General features: G+C 39.9%; 1 protein-coding gene across 1 annotated transcript; it reads right to left on the bottom strand.

Moving 5' to 3' along the window:
• Positions 1 to 15,559: 15,559 nt before the first annotated feature.
• On the bottom strand, positions 15,560 to 16,391 carry LOC124789162. The gene is made up of 2 exons (XM_047256457.1): positions 16,319 to 16,391; positions 15,560 to 16,068 (listed from the first exon to the last, which is right to left on the bottom strand). Exons 1-2 carry the CDS (start codon positions 16,389 to 16,391, stop codon positions 15,560 to 15,562), a joined length of 582 nt encoding a protein of 193 aa, XP_047112413.1.
• Positions 16,392 to 17,840: the final 1,449 nt, after the last annotated feature.

Genomic DNA, 17,840 nt, shown 5'->3' with positions numbered 1-17,840 from the left:
TTAGGGAAATTCGAAAAAGTGAAATTATTTAGCTCATGGATTTGACTGCTTGTTATTGGAAGGTCCAGTTACATAAAGATTCAAGATCTTATACAGCTTTCTTATTAGAAGGGAAGTCATTGAATAGAGGGTACTTCCTTTCAGGTTCAATATTTCTGTGACAATTTTCATATGTGCACTAGATAAAGCATAGGGGATTATCTAGTGCAAGAGTTGATAATTTATGTGGATGATGTATCAATAATATCTAAGTCCTGGAAGAATCATTGCACCCTGTTGAGAAAGACACAGAAAAACTTACAGGAAAATGGCATGGCTATAAAGTTAGCCGAGTCTCATTTTGGATGAGATGAAGGGTAAAACCAGATCCTGAATGAATAAGAGCAGTAAAGGATTGCCCCAAGCCACAAAATGTGAAACAGTTACATTCATTCCTAGATTTGGCTGAATTCTATAGGCAATTTATAAAGAGGCAACCAATGAATGATCCATGTCTTCTACCATTATTGAAACAGTGAACCAAATGGGTATGGAATGCAAGCACAGTGGAGGCATTTCAAAATATAAAATAATATCTAGTGAATGCTCCAATTCTAAAACATCCAAGGAAGAACCAACCATTTAAATTTGTTACTGGTATATTTGAATACGGAACTGCATGCAAATTGTTCCAAGGTGAGTGGAATCCAGAGAGAGGTGAGCATGATATGATAGCATAAGCTAGTAAGAGTTTGAATAAGCATGAATTGAACTACACAGCAATGTAAAAGGAGTTACCGGCCATAATATGGAGTATACAAGAATTCCAAACTTTTAATATGGGGATCACAAATCGTCAGTTATGTTAATCACAAAACCTTGGCATTCCTCATGGAAAGAAGGTTATTTCACAGCCATCTAATGAGATGGGCGTTATTTCCGCAAGAGTTCCTGGTACAGATAAGGTACGTAAAAGGAACACAAAATGCAGTGCCAGATGCTTTGTCCTGATTATCATTGGGACTGTGATTGCTGTGTTCGGATGAGGGCTGAGTTGCATCCCTTCGCTCACAGCTGCAGGCGACGCTGACTTTGGTTGTGCAGCTTGAGGCTGTTGCCAATGGGCACCACTGTGGGAAGCCAGAATTGGGTATCACAGGGATGTCAACCTCATCCCGTCTGTCCCCAGATCGGTCTGCCGCTGTGGTTGCCCAGGTTGCTGCCCACAGTGGGGCTAAGCCCTCGCCTGTGGTTGATTGGGAGGTCATTCCAAGGCATGGTAGGCAGCAAAAGACGTCCCCAGAGGCTGATCAGAAAGCCTCCCTGGTGCGTCTGACAAACAGGTTTCAAGTGCTGTCTCTGGCTGAGCCAGATGCAGCAGCCTGCCCTGTTTCAGAGGATGACTCTCAGCCTTCAAGGTCCGGGCAATCGCAGAGGGTGGGCTTATTGGTAGTTGGGAGCTCCAATGTCAGGCATGTAATTGGGCCCCTTAGGGATATGGCGGCTAAGGAGGGGAAGAAATCCAGTGTGCACTCCGTGTGCATTCCAGATGGAGTCATTCCTGGTGTGGAAAGGGTCCTTCCGGATGCCATGAAGAGCACAGGGTGCAGCCAGCTGCAGGTGGTGGCCCATGTCGGCACTAATGATGTGTGTCGCTTTGGATCTGAGGAAATTCTCTCTGGATTCCAGCGGCTATCTGATTTGGCAAAGGCTGCCGGTCTTGCTTACGAGATGAAGGCAGGGCTCATCATCTGCAGCATCGTTGACAGAACCGACTGCGGACCTTTGCTGCAGAGCCGGGTGGAGGGTCTGAGTCAGAGGCTCAGACGGTTTTGCGACCGTGTTGGCTGCAGATTCCTCGGTTTGCGCTATAGGGTGGTGGGTTTTCGGGTCCCGCTGAATAGGTCAGGAGTTCACTACACTCAGCTGGCGGCTACATGGGTAATGGAGGCTGTGTGGCATGGACTGGGCAGTTTTTTAGGTTAGACGGCCTCGGGGAAAGTACGGGGTAGGCTGCAATCTCAAAGGGTGCATGGCAAATACAGGACGTGCTTGGATCAAAGAACGGTCGGAATTGTAGTTGTAAATTGTTGTAGTTGTGCTGGGAAAGTCCCCCATCTTCAAGCGCTAATAGAAAGCACAGAAGCTGAAATCGTTATAGGTACAGAAAGCTGGCTAAAGCCTGAAATAAGTTCTGCAGAAATTTTTACAAAGTCTCAGACGGTGTTCAGGAAAGATAGATTAGGTAGAATTGGTGGTGGAGTGTTTGTGTCTGTCAGTAGTGGTTTATCTTGTAGTGAAGTCGAAGTAGATACTCTGTGTGAATTGGTATGGGTGGAGGTTATACTTAACAGCCGAACTAAGTTAATAATTGGCTCCTTCTACCGACCCCCAGACTCCGATGATATAGTTGCTGAACAGTTCAGAGAAAATTTGAGTCTCGTAACAAATAAATACCTCACTCATACGGTTATAGTTGGTGGGGACTTCAACCTTCCCTCGATATCCAGTATGAGGTTTTCACTCTGCAGCGGAGTGTGTGCTGATATGAAACTTCCTGCCAGATTAAAACTGTGTGCCCGACCGAGACTCGAACTCGGGACCTTTGCCTTTCACAGGCAAGTGCTCTACCATCTGAGCTACTGAAGCACGACTCACACCCGGCACTCACAGCTTTACTTCTGCCAGTATCTCGTCTCCTACCTTCCAAACTTTACAGAAGCTCTCCTGCAAACCATGCAGAACTAACACTCCTGAAAGAAAGGATATAGCGGAGACATGGCTTAGCCACAGCCTGGGGGATGTTTCCAGAATGAGATTTTCACTCTGCAGCAGAGTGTGTGCTGATATGAAACTTCTTGTCACTGTAGTACCCCAGATACATAGATAAAAAAACTCTGGAGAAGGGTTAGGGAGGCACAAATAAGCAATGTACCGTAGCTAATGATGTGGTAACATCCAAGCTATATTCTAGCGAAGATGATGTGTCAATAGCTGAGCTTGCAGTATCACAATACTTGGAGGAGCATTCCTGAGCAGCCATAGTGGATGTGCAAGTTCAAGATGGAAGAATGAGTTTTAGAGGCCAAAAGGAGTAGGTTTCACAAAAAGGGATGTAGGTAGATGCTTCATATGGCACGGGATAATGACCCTCTACACTTGTGTAAGAGAAAGGAGGGGTGGACCAAAAGGATGACCCACACTGAAAGGGGAGTGAGGGAAGGAATAAGGGAATATTATCTTGGTAGAGAATTATAAGTCTGCAGGGAGTGTTTTTCTGCAGTAAGTGCTGTATCTGACATTGTGTATAAGGATAGTACATCACTGTTGAATTTCTCTTCGCATATTCCAAGCTAGTGAAATGAATGAACTCACTGTTATTCTGTAACCTTGAAAAATTAAATGAAAAGGGAAACAGAGGTCTGAACTTTGTTATCAAACCACAGCATAAAGAGCATGAGTACACTGGTACCAGAAAAAGAAAGAGAAGTTTGCATATGCACTTACCTGTAAGCATGTAACTCCTCTGGCATGAGAATAAGGGTGATACAGAATCCAGTGATACATATTCAACTGTATGTTGTGAAGCATATCCCAAGAATGGTCTGATGACCAAACTACCTTAGTAATAAAAATTACCATGTTTTATGTTATTGATTGTGGAGAATGTATGTTTGAGTTGGTAGACTATCTGTCATAGGGGGATTAACTGCTTGTATCTGTGAAATTTTGTAGTTTTGAGGAATATAAGAAGTACATAGTTGGGTTTATAAGTACTTTTTTCAGTGGAGGTTAGTCTTGATTTAGGATATGTTATCTGTGTATTTTCTTACATAAACTGCTGAATGAATTGAACCCATGAATAGGGGAATGATCAGTAGCTATACTTACCAGTTTCTTGAGAATGAAAATATGAAGCTGGACCAGATGTCCACGAAGTAGTGATGAGTTAGTGAAAGTTATAAATAATGGAACTACTGATTTGCGTGCCTAGCTCACACAGGTTATGATAAAGTTAACACAGCAAGATGCACTGTGCAAAACATTGTTGTGGAAATTACTTTTAATAGAATTACTTTGTGAAAAAGTAATACATATAAATGAAAAGGTATGGCAATACTGAGTAATCATAAGCTATGTTCTCATTTTCAAATGAGCTTAAAATCCTATAAAATGATATATTGCACTTTTTTGTATAGGAAATGCAAAGAAAGAATTATTGTGTATGTGTAATTTTTAAGTGCAAAGTCACTTGTAAAATAGTTAAAGATATGTTTAGTTCTTCCACAAAATTTTGGTCACGCAGCCACAAAAACTCCAATTTTTCTTCTAACATTTCAGCTGAATACTGTCCAGCCATATTCAGAGTGAGCCGAGGTGACTAACGCTCCAGCACCTACTCTGTCCTTTTAAAACCTCAGACAGCACCGCTGTGCATGCGGCCACAGATACACAAGGCGCCATAGACGTTGATCAGCAACAAAGAGCTATGAGATATACATGGAATTAGATCTGTGGCTGCACAGTCGATTCACACAGTGATATCAATGTATCACTGTGAGCTGCACCCTCTTGACGTCTTTGTGATTTTATTACAGAAATTGCCAGATTCCATCTCTATTAATTAAATTTGTCACCAATCAAATTTCAATTACTTCTTTCACTACTGAATTCCAGAAAGATGAAGCTGAGACTAAAATTACAATGTTATCATACGCCAAAGAGTACCCTGTATCAGTACAGTGCTCTGCCACCACAGATTCATTAGGTTGTAAGAGCGGGGTGTATCTGCAGTGCCCTGTGCATCTCTCCTTGACTGTATGTGTTGTCTGTAGATGCATGAACAACCGTACTCACAGGTGATCTTGTAAACCCCAGGCTTCTGGAGCACCAAATCATCTTTAATGGAACCCAGGAGTGCTGCTGTCTTTGGTGGAGGGTGAAAAATCACTTTCACTTTGTGTTTACTGAGGATCCAGTGTATTTTTTATGATAGGCTTCCCACGTATGGCAGAAAAGCTATGGATTTAAACCTTTCTGTTTCTTCTTCTCCTTTTCTTATACCCACAGTTGGTTTCATTTGTAGTGCCTTACATATCTGTTGTGGAGATTACCCGCTGTCTTCAAAAACTCTTCTCAGGTGTAGAATCTCGTCCTTCAGACTGCTCTCGTCAGCAAAGACGTGTGCTCTGTGTACCAAAATTCCGAGTACACTCATCATGTGTGAAGGATGGTGGCAGCTATTTGCACATAAATATAAATCCGTATGGGTCAGTTTTTGATATACTGCATGTCCCAAAGCACCATCATCTTTACGCCGTATGAACACATCCAAAAATGGAAGGCATCCAACTTTTTCCATTTCCACCAAGAGCTGAATTTGTCTGTGGATGGAAGTCAGATGATTTAAAAATCTTTTAACTTGTCTTCACCATGGGGCCACACAACAAACATGTCATCAATATACCTCCAAAGCACTGTGGGCTTCAAGCTAGCAGGTTGCAGCACCTTCTCCTCAAAGTCATCCATAAAAAAATTGGCCAGCAAGGGTGACAAAGGACTGCCTGTGGTGACACCGTCAGTCTGTCTATAAAATTCATTGTTGAATAAAAAATATGTTGAGGTCAAGACATGTTCAAACAAAAATTTCGATAAAGAGATTTCGGCCAACGAGTACTCTCCACAGCAGCAGCGCTCCTGGGTTCTCGTAAAGATGATTTGGTGCTTCAGAAGCCTGGGGTTTACAAGATCCCGTGTGAATGTGGTCGTTCAGAGGAGAGATGCACAGAGCACTGCAGGTACACCATGTGACAAAGCAAGCTGGGATATTTTTACTTCCCCTCTTGTTTTGCCATCTGCCCCCTTAAAATTCATTTTTTCACTTTTAACTAATTACCATTAACATATGTGAGTATAATTTGCATTTTCATAAAAGAGAAAGGTTGGCCCTCAGTTTTAAAGAATATAACACCAGATCTAATTTTGTGCTTAGTTTTATGTATGTAATAGATTTTCTAATTTATTTTGACTATTCCTAGTTAGTATCTTTTGTTATAGGGTGAAATCAACGATTGTTTTGTAACTTAAATTCTATTGTTGATGTATAAACAAATATAAATTCTGTACTAATTATAAACATTTGGAGGAACAACTAATATTATTCTTAAAAGATGTATTTAGATCTATACGAAAACATGTTAGCAAAGCCAACCCTTAATTAATTCCAAAGTAATTAACAGTTTTGTCAAAAGTATTGTTGCTTAGCGATATTTGTTAATTTCATGATTTAAATAAATAATTTGTCCTAACCTTTGTAGTAGATGAAACTGTTAAAAAGAACCAGTTTTTCGACGTATTCTGTTAATTTAATGAGTTAAGTTTTAATTGTAATTTCTGTAAATTTAACTTCGAACAGTGTGTAGTTTCGAAACTTCCTGGCAGATTAAAACTGTATGCCGGACCGAAACTCGAACTCGGGACCTTCACCTGGCAGATTAAAACTGTGTGTTGTACTGAGACTTAATCTGCCAGGAAGTTTCATATCAGCACACACTCCGCTGCAGAGTGAGAATCTCATTCTGGAAACATCCTCCAGGTTGTGGCTAAGCCATGTCTCCGCAAAATCCTTTCTTTCAGGAGTGCTACTTCTGCAAGGTTCTCAGGAGAGCTTCTGTAAAGTATGGTTTGGAAGGTAGGATACGAGGTACTGGCAGAAGTAAAGTTGTGAGTACGGGACGTGAATCGTGCTTGGGTAGCTCAGATGGTAAAGCACTTGCCCGCGAAAGGCAAAGGTACCGAGTTCGAGTGTTGGTCTGGCACACAGTTTTAAAGTGCCAGGAAGTTTCATATCAGCGCACACTCTGCTGCAGAGTGAAAATCTCATTCTGGAAATGTGTAGTTTCAGTACCTATTATTGTGAGGATATATAAGGGCCTGATTTTTGGTACCAAGACAGTCAGTCCACGTCCAAGTTTCAGACGAGAAACCTGTGTTGGTTAAATCAACAACAATGCATCAACTTAACTGTGAAATAAGTGTAGCACAATTAGGCCTTGTGTTAAAACAATGACAGTGTCTGTTCCATATGGACCTTGTCATCCTCCAAGAACTGTGTCCTTAGGTTTTTACTGTTTGTAGATGTTCAGTAGTAAACTATTGTAGCACTATGTGGATGTTTGCCTGCAAAATATTAATGAGGCTTATCAAAAGTTAAACGATAGTGCACTGACCATATTAAATGTGTATATGGGGGGTTGTGAAAAGTGAAAGTAAACAACTGTGAAACACAGATGTGCACCTGTTGGCTACATCATTCAAAGTACCCCGTGTTTGACTTCCACCTCCCATAATTTAGCTAGGAAATACAAAAAGTTAGTTATATGTGGTGACTTCAGTATTAATTGTATAAGTGATTGTGCAAGGAAAAGGATGCTGGTAGACCTCCTTAATTCATATAATCTTATGCAAACAGTATTCTTTCCAACGAGAGTGCAAGGGAACAGTAGAACAACCATAGACAACATTTTTGTTCATTCCGCATTACTAGAAAGGCATTCTGTTAGCAAAAAGGTGAATGGCCTTTCAGATCAATATGCACAAATTTTAACTCTAAAAGATTTTTGTGCTGCGACACATGTTAAATATAGTTATCAACTGTTTAGGAAAGCTGATCCAGTTGCTGTAGAGACCTTATCAAGAACAAGAGTGGCAAGATGTTTATAGCGCTGATACAGTAGACGATAAATATAATGCTTTTCTCAAGACTTTTGTCGTGCTCTTTGAAAATTGCTTTCCGTTAGAACATTCAAAACAGGGTACTAGCACAAACAGGCAGCCTGGGTGGCTGACTAGAGGGATAAGAATATCTTGTAGAACAAAGTGGCAATTATATCAAAACGTTAGAAACAGTCACAATCTAATTGCAGTAGCCCATTACAAACAGTATTGTAAGGTGCTTAAAAATGTTAATAGAAAGGCAAAAAGTTTGTGGTATACAGATAGAATAGCTAAGTCTCAGGATAAAATTAAAACCATATGGTCAGTTGTAAAGGAAGTGGCTGGTGTGCAGAGACCGGTCGAGGATATAGAATCAGTGCATAGTGGGAATGTCTGTGTTATTGATAAGTTGCATATATGTACAGTATTTAATAATCACTTTCTGAATATAGCAGGTGAACTAAATAGAAACCTAGTCCCAACAGGGAATCATATAGCGCTCTTAGAAAAAAGTGTTCCGAGATTGTTACCTGAAATGCTCCTCCATGATACTGACAAGAGGAAGATTGAGCTAATAATTAAATCACTAAAGACCAAGAACTCTCATGGATATGATGGGGTATCTAGCAGAATACTGAAGTATTGTTCTATGTATGTTAGCCCAGTACTTAGCCATATCTGTAACTTTTCCTTTAGGAGTGGTCAGTTTCCTGACCGATTAAAGTACTCGGTAGTGAAGCCTTTTTATAAAAAGGGAGACAGGGATAATGTTGACAATTTTAGATCTATTTCTATGCCATCAGTGTTTGCTAAAGTTATCGAGATGGTTGTATATACAAGGTTACTGGAGCATTTAAAGTCACATAATTTGCTGTCGAATGTACAGTTTGGTTTTAGAAATGGTTGAACAACTGAAAATGCTATATTCTCTTTTCTCTGTGAGGTTTTGGATGGATTAAATAAAAGATTGTGAATGCTAGGTGTTTTCTTTGATTTGACGAAGGCTTTTGACTGTGTTGACCACAAAATATTACTGCAGAAGTTGGACCATTATGGAGTAAGGGGAGTAGCTTACAATTGGTTCACCGCTTACTTTAAGAACAGAAAGCAGAAAGTAATTCTCCGCAATACTGAGAGTGGTAGTGATGTTCAGCCCCAATGGGGCACTATTAACTGGGGCGTTCCCCAAGGGTCGGTGCTGGGGCCACTGCTGTTTCTTATTTATGTAAATGATATGCCTTCTAGTATTACAGGTGATTCAAAAATATTTCTGTTTGCTGATGACACCAGCTTGGTAGTGAGGGATCTTGTGTGTAATATTGAAACAGTATCAAGTAATGTAGTTCATGAAATAAGTTCATGGCTTGTGGAAAATAATTTGATGCTAAATCACAGTAAGACTCAGTTTTTAGTTTCTAACTCACAATTCAACAAGAACCAATATTTTGATCAGACAGAATGGGCATATTATAAGCGAGACAGAACATTTCAAATTCCTAGGCATTCAGATAGATAGTAAGCTGTCGTGGAAAGCCCATGTTCAGGATCTTGTTCAGAAAGTAAATGCTGCTTTATTTACCATTAGAACAGTATCTGAAATAAATGACAGCTCAACACGAAAAGTAGTCTACTTTGTGTATTTTCATACGCTTATGTCATATGGTATTATCTTTTGGGGTAATTCTTCTGATTCAAAAAGGGTATTTTTGGCACAAAAACAGGCTGTTCGAGCTATACGTGGTCTAAGTTCGAGGATCTCTTGTCGACCCCTATTCATTGATCTGGGAATTCTGACATTGCCCTCACAGTATATATTTTCTTTAATGTAGTTTGTTGTTAGCAATATTAGCTTATTCCCAAGAGTTAGCAGCTTTCACTCAGTTAATACTAGGCAGAAATCAACTCTGCATGTGCAATGCACTTCCTTGACTCTTTTGCAGAAAGGAGTGCAGTATTCTGTTGCATCCATTTTCAATAAGCTACCACAAGAACTCAAAAATCTTAGCAGTAGCCCAAACACTTTTAAGTCTAAACTGAAGAGTTTCCTCATGGCTCACTCCTTCTATTCTGTCGAGGAGCTCCTGGAAGAGCTAAACAATTAAGCAAATTCCAGTGTTACATTGTTGATTTTCTTTATTTAAACTTATGACTTGTTGCCTGAATATGTTTCTTATATTTCATTTTATCTGTTTCTACTATTGTGTTATAATTTCATGTATTGACTCATTCCATGACCATGGAGACTTCTCCTTAATTTGGTCCCATGGAACAATAAATAAATAAATTAAATTAAATCACAAAGGCGTCGTGATGTTGCAGCTCAGAATGATGCATCAATATCACCGTGTGGATCGACTGTGTGACCATAGATCTAATTCCATGCATATGTCATACCTCTTTGTCACCGATCAATGTCTCTGGTGCCTTGTGTATTTGTGGCCACATGCGGTCTGCGGGTTTAAAAGGATGGAGCAAGTGCTGGAGTGTCAGTTATGTTGGCTCACTCTGAAGATGGCTGGACAGTATTCAGCTAAAATATTAGAAGAAGTAGTAGAATTTATGTTGCTGCACACCTTTTATGGAAATGTCTTTGCACCACAAAAATATGAAGATGCACATATGTTTAGTTGTTTAGATAACCGAACTGTGATGACATCCTTTCTCTAAGTGTGACGTATGAGGGGTAACATATCACTTTGATAAAGTGATGTGTTACTCTGTCTCTCTAACTGATGAAGGGTAATCATGACCTTCAACAAGCATTTTTGTTATTTTAGTAAGTAAGTGTTTGTTTTGGACCACAGATTGTGCAGGAAATTTTGTTTCTCTTGCGTGTGTTGTGAGAGCGAAAGTGTACGCAGTGTATCTGCATGGCAGGAATGATGGGCATCTGGATTTCCTACACATGGAGACACCAGGTCATTGGGCAAGTTATTCCACAAGAATGCCATCCCACATCAAAAATTCAGTTCAGACCATAGAACCTGGCCGTGCAAGACAATGGTCATGATGTCACTTGTCAAAGGAGGCTCATAGAAGACAGACAGAGTTAAATGACAAAGGCATGTATGTATTGTGAGCTTTGTTAAAGCCTTGCTATAGTAAAATCTAACATGGAATGTAATAATGGAGATCAAATACATGTGCATGAATTTATTTTGCAGTGATGCTGTTTGAGACTTACAACTGGCAAGAGCTTGTCATCTTCGAGAATGGATTCTTCTGCCCCAAGACAGAGCAAATGGGCCAGTCAGACAGTTATTAGAGATAAGTAATGGTGACCGCAAAAACATGTAGCCCATTTAGTCCAACTCCATGTGCAACCTGAACAACAGTAGACGTGTTACATTCCATACTTTCCAGCAACCACAGGTCCCTTCCATACACACAATCTGCTTTCATGATTCTTAGACCAAGTGTTCGCAATTATTAAATGATGTTCTGTGCAAAATTCTAACAAGCGGCTTTCTCTTTCATTCCTTTCCAACAGGCCATATTCTCCTATTATTTTTCCTTCTCATCCTTTCCTTACTACCAAATTCCAATCATCCATCACAATTTTCATCTCCTTTAACTATACAGATAGTTTCCTTTATCTCATTCTATATTCTTTCAATCTCTTCATCATCTGTGGAGCTAATTGGCATATAAACTTGTATTACTGTGGTTGGTGTCTACCTTGTTTATAATAATGTATTCACTAGTCTGTTCATAGTACCTCACCAGCAGTCCTGAACTTTTATCCAATATCAGGCCTAACTGCATTATGCCTATCTGATTTTGCATAGATAACACTGTACTGACCTGATCAAAAGTTCTGTTCTTTCTACCACAGTACTTCAGTAGGTCCCACTGTATCTAGCTTCAAATTATGAGCTGACATTTCATGCTTGAACCCATAGGATGCCAGTTTTTTTCCCCCTGATGACATCATCATCCTGAGTAAGATGTAACACGGAATGTAATAATGGAGGTCAAATACATGTGCAATAAAGAAGTAACAGATGCATTTATTTTATATTTACTGGTGTTTGAGACTTACCTGAAGATCCAAATTGGGGCCTATGTTACCTCCAATGTATTTTACCTGGATGTATGCCTCAGGGAAGTGTGTTGAAACACTTCCTGTTCACCTTGTATTATAATGTTCTTGTGAGCAATATTAATAGTAACCTCAGCTCTTTTGCAGACAAAGCAGTTATCTATAATGAAGTACAATCTAACAGAAACTTCATAAATGTTCAGTTAGACCTTGATAAGATTTCAGATTTGTGCAAATATTGGAAACTTGCTTTAAATCTTCAGAAATGTAACATTGTGCACTTCACAAAACAAAACAAAATGTAGTATCATATGACCAGCCCACCTTGCTAGTTGTGCGGTCTAAGGGTGTGCTGGCCATCCTGTGGATGGTTTTTAAGGCGGTTTTCCATCTGCCTTGGTGAATGCAGGCTGGTTCCTTTTATTCCACCTCAGTTACACTATGTTGGCAATTGCTGCGCAAACACTGTCTCCACATACGCGTACACCATGATTACTCTACCGTGCAAACATTGGGGTTTCACTCGTCTGGAATAAGACATTCCTGAGGGGTGGGCGGGGGGGGGGAGGGGTTAAGTGGAGGTCGAACCACACAATAACCCTAGGTTCAGTGTGGGGTGGCGGTGGGATGAGTGGACTGCTGTTGCCTGTTGTGGGGTTGTGTACCACTGAGGGCTACGGCGGGGACGGAGCCTCTCTATTGTTTCTAGGTCCCCAGTTCAATACATACATACATACATACATCTATATAATAGAGGGAAACATTCCACATGGGAAAAATATATCTAAAGACAAAGATGATGAGACTTACCAAACAAAAGCGCTGGCAGGTCGATAGACACACAAACAAACACAAACATACACACAAAATTCAAGCTTTCACAACAAACGGTTGCTTCATCAGGAAAGATGGAAGGAGAGGGAAAGACGAAAGGATGTGGGTTTTAAGGGAGAGGGTAAGGAGTCATTCCAATCCCGGGAGCGGAAAAACTTACCTTAGGGGGAAAAAAGGACAGGTATACACTCGCACACACACACATATCCATCCGCACATACACAGACAACAGACACAAGCAGTCATTTTCGTCTGCTTATGTCTGTGTATGTGTGGATGGATATGTGTGTGTGTGCGAGTGTATACCTGTCCTTTTTTCCCCCTAAGGTAAGTCTTTCCGCTCCCGGGATTGGAATGACACCTTACCCTCTCCCTTAAAACCCACATCCTTTCGTCTTTCCCTCTCCTTCCCTCTTTCCTGATGAAGCAACCGTTTGTTGTGAAAGCTTGAATTTTGTGTGTATGTTTGTGTTTGTTTGTGTGTCTATCGACCTGCCAGCGCTTTTGTTTGGTAAGTCTCATCATCTTTGTTTTTAGATATACATACATACATCATATGACTATAATATCAATGACTCACAATTGGAATCAGTCAGCTCATACGAATACCTGGGTGTAATGGTTTGTAGGGATATGAAATGGAATTATTACATATGCTCAGTTGTGGTTAAAGCAGGTGGTAGATTTCAGTTTATTGGTTGAATACTGGGGAGGTGCAAATCAGTCTATACAGGAGATTGCTTACAAAACATTTGTGTCACCCATTCTAGATTATTTCTAACGTGTGTGGCACTTGTACCAAACTGGACTAATAGGAGATATTGAATGTATACAGAGAAGGACAGCGTGAATGATTACAGGTTTGTTTGACTCATGGGAGAGTGTTACAGTGAACTGAACTGGTAGACTCCTGAAGACAAATGTAAACTGTTGCAAGAACTGGCTTTAAATGATGACTCTAGGAATGTACAGCAACCCCCTATGTATCACTCACATAGGGATTATGAGAAAAAGATTAGAATAATTAGAGCATGCATAGATACATTCAAACAGTCATTCTTCCCACGTTGCATAGGTGAAGAGAACAGGAAGAAACCCTAATAACTGGTACAGTGGGATGTACCCTCTGCCATGTACTTTGCGATGGTTTGCAGAGTATGGATGTAGATGTAGACCTATGAGGTGCAGATGGTAAAGCTGTAATAATTGCAGGAGAAAAGGCAAACAGATAACAGAGTACATTGGTTGTATGTACAATGAAGATGAATGGCCCTTAATGTGACACAAGAGGAGGATGAGGGTATTAATCTGTAATAACTAGTTAATTCAGTAATTTCTGCCTGTGTCTGTATATGTGCAGATGGATGTGTGTGTGTGCAAGTGTATACCTGTCCTTTTTTCCCCCTAAGGTAATTCTTTCCGCTCCCAGGATTGAAATGACTCCTTACCCTCTCCCTTAAAACCCACATCCTTTCGTCTTTCCCTCTTCTTCCCTCTTTCCTGATGAAGCAACCAGGGGTTGCGAAAGCTTGAATATTTGTGTGTCTATCAACATACCAACACTTTCTCATTTGGTAAGTTAAAGCATCTTTGTGTCCATTATACACAGAATATATGTAACTTATTTGTGTCCTATACTGTTACAAATTTATATCATGTAAGCTATAATTGTTAGCCCATATATTTAATTCAGATTATTCACTGATAGTTTTTACATAATATGTTGTTATTCATATTTTTTCTGTATGTAACATATGACAAATCCCATATCATTGTACATGATAAAACGGGTGCTCAATAAACTGAAACTGAAACTTTATATATATTTTTCCCACGTGGAATGTTTCCCTCTATTATATTCACACATATGATCACATTTATACAATTTACTATTCATTTTTGTTACTTCATGTATCTCAGATAGAGATAGTATTTGCTATGACCCGTAATTTTACCTTGGAGTAGGATACAATGTTACACTTCATTTGCTGAGAAATTCATTAATAGAGTAGAAATTATGGTTCACGTGAAATAGCTTTAGCTATTTTTTGAGTAGGTTTTCCTTAGTTACCATTTTTATGCTGGATGGAAGGTTATTATACAATTGTGCTACACTATGTAGGACATTTTTCTGGTAAGCAGGTGTTTGGACATGAGAGATATGAATATTATTGCAGTTTCTTGTTTTAAGATTATGTGCAGAGCTGTCTTATTTATAAGCATTGGAAGTTGCTAAATTTTATCTTATGAATACTACTGCTTCATGTATATACAAGCATGGAACACTGAGTATCTTTAGTGTTTGGAAAAGAAAACAATATGAATCTAACAGCTCTTTTCTGTGTGTTGAATATTTAGTGAATTTTCCCAGAACATGATTCCATATCTGATTTCAGACTGGAAATTTGTATGATATGCCTGCAGTACTGTTTCTGTATTACAGTTTGTGTTCAGTAGCCACTGCATATAACAAATACATGACAGTTTATTTGTTAGAGACTGAATATGTATGTTCCATTTTAGATCATCCTGAAAATGTATTCCCAAAAATTTCACGTCATCAGTCTGTTTTAAGCTTTTGTTGTTTATTTTCAAGTGGAGGTCATTCTGTTGCTTTTGTGTGATATGCAAAAGTTCATGGCTACTGTTTTTTCAGTGTTTATGATGAGCTTATTTCTCTCAAACCAGTCTGACAGTTGCAAAAATGTCCTATCTGCTGATGACTGGAGGTGCTTTTGTTTCAGTCTCTTATCAAAATGCTCATTTCATCCACAAACAGTTTTCTCTTTGGCGTGAACAGAGTCATTCATATCTTCTATATACAGAAGAAAGAGGATTGGACCTAACATGGACCCTTGTAACACCCCAAATTTTATGAAAGTTTTCCCTTATGAGTTTGTAGTTTGTTGTTGTTCTCACAATGTTTCCAGTTTGTATGTCATGTTTAAGAATAACTTTTTGTTGTCAGTTTGTAAGGTGCGATTAGCTTCATCCATTTGGAACACCTCTGATACCCTTACTTTCTGTTTTGTGTAGTAGGGTAGCATGATCTACAATGTCAAATGCTTCAGATAATCGATAAATATTCCAGTAGCCATTTTCTTTTGGTATGTGGCTTTCAGAATTGCATTTATGTACCCATGGCTGTGGATCTAGATTTCTGGAAGCCATGTGGTAGGGTAATGAGTACTTACTTGTAAATTCAAGTAGCCTATTGGAAAAGACCTTTTCAAAGATCTTTGAGAAGCCACTAAGCAGTGCTACAGATCTACAATTGTGAATATTGTCTGTGGTTCCCTTTTTGTGCAGCAGTGTGACCTTAGCAACCTTTATAAGATTGGGAAATGGACCATTTAAAAAGGAGTGATTAATAATAAATATCATAGGATCAATAATATGCTTCCCTGTTTGTTTTGTAATGCAATCTGGAATATCAGCAGTACCACATGAAGTTTTGTTAGTGAGCTCATTGTCAGTATGATCCCATCTTGTGTGACCTGTTTGAGAAACATTGATCGTTAGGAAGATCTTGCATTGTCAGAGTAAGTGTATTTCTCCTCCTCAGGGTACATCGCCTTAACATAGCACTGTCCGTGCGGGCAAGGAGGTTTGCATGCTCCAGATCTGGAGGCCTATGCCAGTAGTAGCGAGCTACCAACAGGGTCCCCCAAGCCGGACAGGCCAAATGGAGGAAACAGACAAAGTGTGCCCCACAATGACCTATTGCTCCCCTTTCCTATCCCAAACCTGTCCTCACCATTTCCTTTTCCTCTCTTTCCCTGGTATATGTACAAAAGGACAGAAAGACCTCTATAGGCATGGAGAAGCCAACCTTCTACAAGAGAAAACCCCTGCTCCTCCAGATTGTGGGCTGACGATGGGCTCCCAACCCATCCTGGAAAAAATAATCACCGGTATGACATCACAGAAGAGCCTCAGATAGGACTGATTTCTGTAAAACGACCTAAGCAAGAACAAGAACTATGGAAGGAAATACAACTAGGGACCTGGAATGTCCGAAGCCTATTTCAGACTGGGACAGCAAAATGCGTAGTAAAAGAAGTAGATAAGAATCAAATAGATCTAACGGCTCTGCAAGAGACAAGGTGGACAGAAAACGGAGCTGCAGAAATGGAAAGCTATGTCATATTCCATGGAGCCTCAGAAGCAAGCCACTCACTAGGAACTGGTTTTGTAGTGAAGAAATCACTCTGTACCACTCTAATAGATTTTTAAACAATCAACCCCAGAATCTCACTCCTAACCATAGACACACAAACTCACATATATAAATTGTCATGCCGCAACCGAGAAAAGTGATGACATCAAAAAAGATATTTTCTATGAGGCATTAGAAATGGGCCAGCCTCTGTGGGTGAGCGGTTCTAGGCGCTTCAGTCCGGAACCGCGCTGCTGCTATGGTTGTAGATTCGAATCCTGCCTCAAGCATGGATGTGTGTGATGTCCTTAGGTTAGTTAGGTTTAAGTAGTTCTAAGTCTAGGGGACTGATGACCTTAGGTGTTCAGTCCCATAGTGCTTAGAGCCATCTGAATTAGAAACGGTTTTAGACAATGTACCTAGTGAACATTACAAAATTATCCTTGGAGATTTTAATGCAAAAATAAGGGAAGAAGGAGCCTTCAGGGGGACCATCAGAAAGCACAGTTTACATGATGTGAGCAGTGGTAATGGCACTAGGCTGGTTAGCTTTGCAACTGCAAAGGGCTTGTTTATAAGTAGTACTGATTTCGACAGGAAGAGAATATATAAACGAACCTGGGTGTCTCCAGATGAGAAGACAGTGAACCAAATTGACCACCTAATTGTAGAGACAAGAATAAAGAAGTGGATACAAAACAGCAAGAGGTGCGGAAAGTGGATCGGACCTCTTCCTTGTCAGGGGAAGGATGAAAACAATATGGAGAGCCAGGAAGTACGAAAGAATGCAAAGAGTCACTCGATATGACCAGGAGAGTCTGATTAAAGATAATATGTGAAGAACTTTCAAGATAGCCCTGACAAACCGTTTTGAGGCTTTGAATGAAGAGGAAAGAGATACTGTGGTAGATCAGAACTGGAAGGTGGTAGCAGAGACCATTAAAGAAACAGCTCACAGCGAACTAAGGGAAAAAGAGTGTGGTTCAATGAGGAGTGTGAGGAAGTTATCAGGGAGGGACAGCAAGCCAAACTACTGTGGGTACAAAGTAATATACAAGAAGAAGAAAAATCAAAGTTCGAAGAAATACGACAGCAGACACAAGCCACATG

This window comes from Schistocerca piceifrons, chromosome 3, assembly GCF_021461385.2.
Source record: "Schistocerca piceifrons isolate TAMUIC-IGC-003096 chromosome 3, iqSchPice1.1, whole genome shotgun sequence".
Taxonomy (NCBI): Eukaryota; Metazoa; Arthropoda; class Insecta; order Orthoptera; family Acrididae; genus Schistocerca; species Schistocerca piceifrons.
The sequence above is the reverse complement of the archived record's forward strand: the minus strand, read 5'-3'. Positions and strand labels throughout refer to the sequence as shown.

Bases quoted from the DNA above. Each gene is read 5' to 3' on its own strand.
- LOC124789162 (XM_047256457.1), bottom strand. From the start codon at position 16,391: ATGCCTATAGAGGTCTTTCTGTCCTTTTGTACATATACCAGGGAAAGA. The intron at 16,069-16,318 runs GTTTGGGATAGG...TTTCTCAAACAG, and splicing joins AAAGGAAATGGTGAGGACAG to GTCACACAAGATGGGATCAT.